Raw genomic sequence first — 7,806 nt, 5'->3', positions numbered from 1 at the left:
TAAAGCTTAAGATTTTGGGTGTTGATTGTTTGGATTAGTTCATTGTTCACAAGCTTTGCTGCTGTCCTAAGTTTGTTTGGTTTGCTACTGCCCTGATGCTAAGCAATTCACACATATTTAAAATTTGCAACAATCTTATGAGATAAGTATCAGCCTCAGAATACAGATACTGAAATTACAGTGTAGGAAAGTTAATATATTTTCCAAGTTTTCCTACTTATTAGTTACTGGGATTCAAGTAGATAGTCAAGGGATAATGATTTTAAGATTTCTTATGCTAAGTGACCAGTCAATAAGCTTTTAGTGTCTTACTTTAAAGGTCAATGGTTTATCCTCAGGTCCTGGGCTGCATTTGACATTATTTTGCACCTCCCTATCTGGCTCCAATAGAGGCTTCTAGTCTTCAGCCCACCCCTGCTCTATCTGTACACTATACTCCTGGCCTTTGTTGGACTGTGCCTTCCTTGGACTCATGCTCTTCCTTGGATTACATGAAATTTATGTTAATCATCTATGTTGTACAGTTACTTAAAACAGGACAATGTGAGTAGCCATCACCCCCAACTCAAAATTGGGATTTTGAATCCTGCATTTTGTTACCTGTGGTCAACTGTAGTCCAAAAATGTCTCTTGGAAAATTACAGAAATGAACAATAATAAGTTTTAAATTGTGGGCTCTTTTGATGAAATCTCACACTGTCCATGTCTGTCCTGCCTGGACTATGAATCAGCTCTTTGTCCAGAGTATCCAGGCTGCATAAACTACCTGTCTATTAGGCATTTAGTTGCCATCTTGGTTACCAATCAGGATTGTCTTGGTATCACTTGTGTTACAGTAACCCTAACTTTGGTTAATAACGGCCCCAATGCACAAGAGCAGTGATGCTGGCAATTCAGACATGCCAAAGAGAAGCCGGAGAGTGCTTCCTTTAAGTGAAAAGATATGTCTGTATTGCAAGAACGTCGCATATGTAGGTTTCGGTACTTTACAAGGTTTCAGGCATTCCCTGTGGACTACTGTACTGCTGAGTTCAGAGAAAATGGTTTCATCTGCAATGTGGGGCGGTGGGTGGGGAGGGGGGGTGTCTAACTTTGCCTCACACAATCCTTTAATTAATCCTTTTGTTTTTAAGCCCTTACCCTTCATTTTGAACCTTGATAGGAACCCAGGGCCTCTAAATCTGGAGACATTCCAGGTTTCTGATGAGAAAATAATTTTCTCTTCTAACAGCAGTTAAATTCAGCTCCCAGCCCACCTTTTAAGTCATAGACTACAAATCTACCTTCTTTCCAATCTCTCATTTGGTTTCTTCTCCTCTTCTGTTCTCTTTGTCTTTGTGGGTCTTTACTGCCACTACCACAGCCACCACCACCACCTCCTTGATTCTTTTTCAGTGGGGTTTCTAGATGAACAAAAATCATCTGGATATTTAATTTGTTATATTTTACTGGAAGTCTAAAATGTTTCTTATTCTTCTCCTTCTTCTCCTCCTTCCCCTCCCCCCCTCCTCCTCCTCCTTCTTCTTCTTCTTCTTCTTCTTCTTCCTCTTCCTCTTCCTCTTCCTTTTCTTGTAGGAAGGTAATCAGCTTAGTGGGAAAAATCCTGGACATTGGAGTCAGTTTCCTTATCTTATTCAAGTCAGGAAACAGAAAAATGGAAACATTTCTATGGGACACTGGGGTAAGCGACAAGACTGAAGTAGACTGTCCCTGAGCCAGCCTTCCCCTAAACGCAGTGCTATCTGGTATCACAGCATACAGAGCCCACATAGTGGCTGGGCTGCCAAGCTCTGAGTATCAGCAAGGTTTGAATCCTGCTTTGCTTGGTAGCTTCATGGCCTTGAGCAGGTTAACCTCTCTCAAACTTCATTTGTAAACATGGGAATTATAATTACCACTTCTTAGTATTCCTTTGAGAATCACAGGGGCTAACATATTTGAAAATGAGAGCTCAATGTGTACACACAGTTAGTCGATGATTATCTACTTCCTTCCATCATAATTCCCCTAACAAACCACACCTTGCCATGCAGGTACTCACATATTTGTTAAGCAAATGCCTGAGGTGGGCATCATCGTAATACAATAGGGAATGATTTAGGGTCAGGGGATCTTGTATACCAGACAGCAGCATTAAGCAACTGGACAGAGGGAAGAAGGGGGCCAGTAGGTCAAATGACCTTGTAACTTTTTCTGGATTCAAGTGGGGACAAGCATCTCTTGCTATTGGAAATCATTTGATTTGAGGCCTTTGGAAGGAATAAAATAGACTGTAGGTGTCAGGGAAAAGTCTAGTGCCTTGTTTCTCAGCTGAAAGGAAATAGCTGAGGTGGTTAGTTACAGAAGTTTTCTTTGTTTTGCAATAGATTTATCTCTGTTCTACTTAACCTTTACCTCCACATTATTCTTTTCTTGAAGAATAATCTGTTTACAACTTCTCAAGTTTACAGTTCTTCCCAGGGCCAGGGACATTACACTATTTTTCACTTATGATTTGGGGTGCACATCTTTACACTTAAAACTGCAAATACTGTCACACCAAAACAGAATGTGTTTGGCATAACCCGAAGGCAAATGAAATCGCTCCTGAATTTCACCACAATGTAAAAAAAAAAAAAATAGAAAACAAAAAAAAAAACTGGGAAGGAGCTTGAAGAATGTTAAACTCATGTAGCTAGTAATTTATACTGCCTTTCTCTTTTAATTTTCCTCAACTTCCTCTTTTCCTCTTTGGTTCATTTTATCTTTATGGAGCTCTTTTTGGAGTTCTTTTTTGCCTTTTTTTTTCATTAAAAAAAAAAAAAGCCACAGAAACTCAAAAGAGGCAAATTAGAAGGGAGGACAAGTCAATTCTTTTTGCCTCTGATCCTGTGGGGAGTCCAGACAGCAGGTGAACCCCTTAACTCAGTGGGGTTACCTATCCAGAGGCCTGTCAATCCCCCCCCTTGGAACCATTTCCCAATTCTGCTGGTGAAACCTCCTTCCACTCCTACTCCCTCAGCTGTCAGGAAATCCTGGAGCAGTTTTGCCCCGGAGCCGTGTGTGTTTTTAACAATCAGGCACTGAGCTGAATTTTAATTTTTAAAACTTTTATCTATATATTTTACACAAATAAAACGACCACTTTAGGGGCCTGCCGCAAAACCCGGGTTTGCATATTTCCGCTCTGGGCTCGCCAGAGATGATGCGGCTTCCTCCAGTTCGCTCTCCAAAGAATAACCCAGAAAGGCTGTGCTTAACTTGATGGCTTAAAAACTGAGAATGGGACGGGTCCATGTGCCTCATCCTTGGGGTACCTGTGTGTGGGAGAAGGGAGGGCGTTCTGAGTTTGAGGGCGCTTTCCCTGGGAACCGTGGGGTGGGCATTGCACGAAGGGATTAGATTTCTCGCAGGGCCGCAGTCACCACCCGCAAGGGCGCGGTGACACCCCCCCCCCCCCCCCCCCCCCCCGCCAGCCTGTTGCTTCCCGGGTGGCTCCAGGTCGGTTTTTCCCGGCGACTCTAGTGTTACTTCCAAACTCCCAGACTCTTCGCTCTCCTCGAAATTTGCCCCCTCCCCCCCGCCTGCAGGGGAAGTCTCCAGCACCCCCATTGTCGTCTGAAAAGTCCACTCGAGGGCCGCAGGTCTCAGAGCCTGCGAGGGGTGGGGGCAGCTATCGGCGATGAAGCCGTCTTGGCTGCAATGCCGCAAAGTCACTGGTGCCGGAGGACTCGGGGGACCCCTGCCCGGGTCCTCACCGGCTCGGGGAGCCAGCACGGCCCGCAGGGCTTACGTGGCCCCCGGCCCGCGGGGCGCTCTCGGGGGCCGGGGCTGCCGCACTCTGTCTTCGAGCGGCGGCGGCGAGTACAGGACCCACTTCGCGGCCTCGGTGGCCGACCCGGAGAGGTTCTGGGGCAAAGCTGCGGAGCAGATCAGCTGGTACAAGCCCTGGACCAAAACCCTAGAGAACAGACACCCTTCCACCAGCTGGTGAGTGACTCCTTCGCCAACCCCAATCTCTGGGCTTGATGTTCCCTGCACCGGGAGTCTGGACTTCTGTTAGAATCGAAAATCGAGACTGGAGATGTGTGCTCAGATCTTTCAATTTGTGTTTAATTTCAGTTTTATAGATCTGTTGCCTTCTGTTGAGGGATTCAGTTATCTATTGTGAGTCCAGTTTCCTATAGACAGAGATTTACTTGTATGTCAGGGCTCTACTTGGCACTGGGGATGTTAATCCAACTAAAATAAGGGCCTCTGTCCAAGGACAGCACAGTCCGAGGTGGGAGAAAGCCCTGTAAACTAATGCAAGCAGTTTCTTAAACTAGGGAAGCATTGCTAAGTAGCCCTGGGGAAGAAGAGGGTAGAGGAAAGACTTAAAAAAATCACACGTAAGCACGGTTTGGGAGGATAGTTAGGTCTTCTCTAAGTCCAGGTGGACCTAATTATTACAGAGCAGGGGATGGAAAACAGGTTGGAATTTGATACTTTCTGTGGTTGTGAATAACGGGTGTTAGTGGGAGAGGTGGGAAAGGGCGCTGCCAATCAGGGGCTGGATGAGGAAGGGTTTTATGTGTCAGGGCAAGTAGTTTGGATTAAGTCCCTAGCCCTGCTTTGTATAGGAGGCTACAGTATGGAGTGCCCAGAAAGAATGCATATGTAGGCCAGGGGGTGCTAGAAATCATGGTAGAAATAACAGGTTTTCTCCTAGAGTTGCCATTATAAGTAGTTATAGACATTATTTGTATATTACAACAGAGATACATTATAGAATAAATGCCAAAGTTGCTAGAATATTAAGGGTGAGGCACAGTCTGTGAGAACTGAGTTGTGGCTGATTTTTGGGCTATGTGCCTAGCTTTTAAGAGTGTGGTTGCTCTCATCTCCCAGTCATTAGGGAGAGACGTTTCCTCTAAAAGTTTAAGAAATACTGCAATAAGGTTTGCCGTTCCTATTTCTAAGTCCCCAGCAGTGAGATGGGGGAAAATGACATGGTCAGGTTCACATCTGACAAATGCCGCCTTGTTGAGGACAGAGAACCTGGACTGGGGAAAGGCAGGTTTTTCAGAGTCTGATCTGTGTTGCCACCATACCCTGCCCTGTCCTGTTTGAAAATGTTTACATGTTTTTCCCTTTAGAATCTGAGTGCCTTTCCTCTTCCAGTTCATTTTGCGCCAGTAGTGTTTGACTCATCCTCCCTTACATGCCTGGCAGTTCCTAGGCACTAGGCATACACCAACGAGTAACATAAGGTCCCTGCTTTTGGGGGAGTCATGATGACTAAGAGCTGGAACCAGAATCCTAGGTTTGAGTCTTGGCTTTCATAATTACTGGCTGTGTGTTCACAGGCATGTTACTTAATCTCTCTGTGCTTCTGTTTCCATTTACATAAACGTAGGAATAGTATGAAGATTAGCTGAGTAAAGAATTAAGACCATGTCATGAATGAAATAGGCCCTATAAATATTAGAAGAAGAATAACTAACTTTGAATTTTTATACCACAATTATTTTAGAAGCAGGACGCCCTCCTAGTGTTTCTTAGATCAAAACACAGATTATTTCCTCTCCTAAGAGTATGTTCTTAAAGTTCTGTGTCCACATGTCTGTCACAAAGTATGTTACTGAAATGATTTATGTGACTGTCCCTCCCATAAACTTGTGTGCAAAGAATTTAATTAAGAAGTCACTGAGACATTCCAAGTAAAAACCAATGAGGGCCAAACATAAACCAGTGCCCAAACATCCATGGAAGAGAAGGAACAAGTTACTGGAGGGTTAGTTGGGGTTAGGAGGGCCCAGGGGAATGGAGTGGATGTGAAAGACAAGACCAAGTGTCAAATAGATATTGAAGACCTGGAGACTGTCACTCTAACTTCTTTTTTTTTTCTTAATATCTAGTTTCTTGCTTAAATTTTCTAAAATTGTATGTAGAAAATGTTTTTGGTGAAACATTTTGCCACAGAATTCTTGCATTTTCAAAAATTCAGAACATTGTAAATTAGTGAAACTTGATAGTGAAATTTGATTAGTGAAATTTGATTCAAACACCACTAACAGTTGAACTGAAGAATTCAGTCAATTTGAATTTTTTATCTCTGCAATCTTGGAATCTTGTGGTCATACTTGTTTAATAGCAGGCCAAGAGATCAAAGTGAGTAAGAGATAAATCTTAGGTCTGTATTTATTTCAGCAGTGTGACGCAATTTTACTAAGCAGTTTGTTTGGCAAAATAGAGTTGGGAAGGGAAGTAGAGGTAGGGGGCCAGACATTTAATCTTACACTTCATTCAATAAGTAGTTTCAATTTGAATCCATTACTGTGTTGAACACATATTTGTAGATGCTCATCATTAGTTAAAGATTTTCTACAAAGCTAAACCCAAGGGCAGGGAGAAAATTTTTGTTGTTGTTGTTGTCTTTGTATCCCTAGGGTCTAGGGCAAAGATGACATGATTTTTAAAATGGTAGTCCAATAATAGTATACATATATTTGATGATCTTCTTCAGATCTTTGAAAAGTGCTAAGTCAGTATGGACACAATATGATGAGGAGCTTTGCTTATTTTCTTGGAAGCTGGGGTCTGGGAAGACAGATGTTGACAACCAAGTCCTCAAGTAAAATGAGGAGGGGTTGCTATAGCTAATTGTTCTCTCCTAGATGGAACTGGCATATATATGGTCTTAACCATAATGGTAAGATCTCTGATGCCCTTTGGATAGCCAAAGGCAAGAGGAATTTTTGTTTTTCATTATAAGCTTGTCTATCTTTAATGAGAGTAAGCTTCCTTCTGAACATACAGACCTTTCAAAACCCCCAACACATAAAGAGTAATGCATGTCAGTTTCCAAAAAGGCATAGATTTCTCAATAGCAGTTTACATATGCAGTAATATGAACATGCAAGTCTTTAAAGGTGATGTACTGAAGGGTCTGTCCATTGTAGTGAATAATCCTATAAAATCCATTTCTGCTATTATAATCTCTGAGATATTTGAATCCCAGTTACTGTAGGTTCTTTAGCAACTTATGAAGAAATGCCCTTCCTCATAGTTTGGTGGCTAATTCACATTGTTGACACCTGGCTTTTGGAATAAAAAAGTTTATTGAAGACACTTCAGCAACTGCAATCAAAGGTGAAGCAATTAGAACTCCTAGTAATTTCTGTAATCCTGGAACAATGCAATGGATGTTATGGTTATTTTCTCTGGACTAGACATCTTGTTCTCTATCTGAAACTGAAATCCAGCTGCCATCCTCTGAAGGATTAGACAATATACTTGTATCATACATTGCAGTTGACTCTTCTGCGTGGTCATCAGCTTATCCCTTCCTCTGGAACCTCTGTAATCTATTTTAGTTCACATTTATTTGAACAACATTCAAGGATAAAGCTCTCATATACTAGTTAATTTAGAATTTAACATGTATTAACAGTGACTATAAAAAAGAAAAATGATTTCAGCTTCTTAACATTTCTGTAATAGAAATAGTGTTTTTCGATATGCAAAATCGCACTTACTAGCTATGAGGTAAACATTGCTTGATTTTTTCAAGTCTTAAAATGAATCATAAGAGTTAAATACATCAATCATTCACTCACTGTGTGTACAGTACAGAAAAATGATGACAGTGATAGAGAAAGAACTCACCACACAGTGGTATGGGAAACATATTAAATAAATATTACCAAGCTATTTAGAGTTGCAGAAGGTTCTATGAAATACCATGGTTAATGGGGGATTTACCATAGTTTTCTCTAGAATAATGATGGAAGGAGTCTTGATGAATTGTTTAAAATGAGATCACAATGAATAGGGATTAGATGT

At 41.8% G+C, this 7,806-nt stretch overlaps 1 protein-coding gene across 2 annotated transcripts in view; it reads left to right on the top strand.

Annotated features, from left to right (window-relative positions):
- The first annotated feature begins 3,438 nt into the window (after window positions 1-3,438).
- ACSS3 (acyl-CoA synthetase short chain family member 3) overlaps window positions 3,439-7,806 on the top strand; it is a 169,411-nt gene continuing 165,043 nt past the window's right edge. Inside the window, exon 1 of one of the 2 annotated variants that reach the window (XM_036018634.1) lies at window positions 3,439-3,969. In XM_036018634.1, coding sequence (XP_035874527.1) covers window positions 3,662-3,969 — 308 coding nt within the window. In that variant the 5' untranslated portion in view covers window positions 3,439-3,661. The remainder of the gene's footprint in view (window positions 3,970-7,806) is intronic. The other variant, XM_028532919.2, reaches the window with a different exon arrangement.

Source organism: Phyllostomus discolor, chromosome 2 (genome assembly GCF_004126475.2).
Source record: "Phyllostomus discolor isolate MPI-MPIP mPhyDis1 chromosome 2, mPhyDis1.pri.v3, whole genome shotgun sequence".
Classification (NCBI taxonomy): Eukaryota; Metazoa; Chordata; class Mammalia; order Chiroptera; family Phyllostomidae; genus Phyllostomus; species Phyllostomus discolor.
The sequence above is the reverse complement of the archived record's forward strand: the minus strand, read 5'-3'. Positions and strand labels throughout refer to the sequence as shown.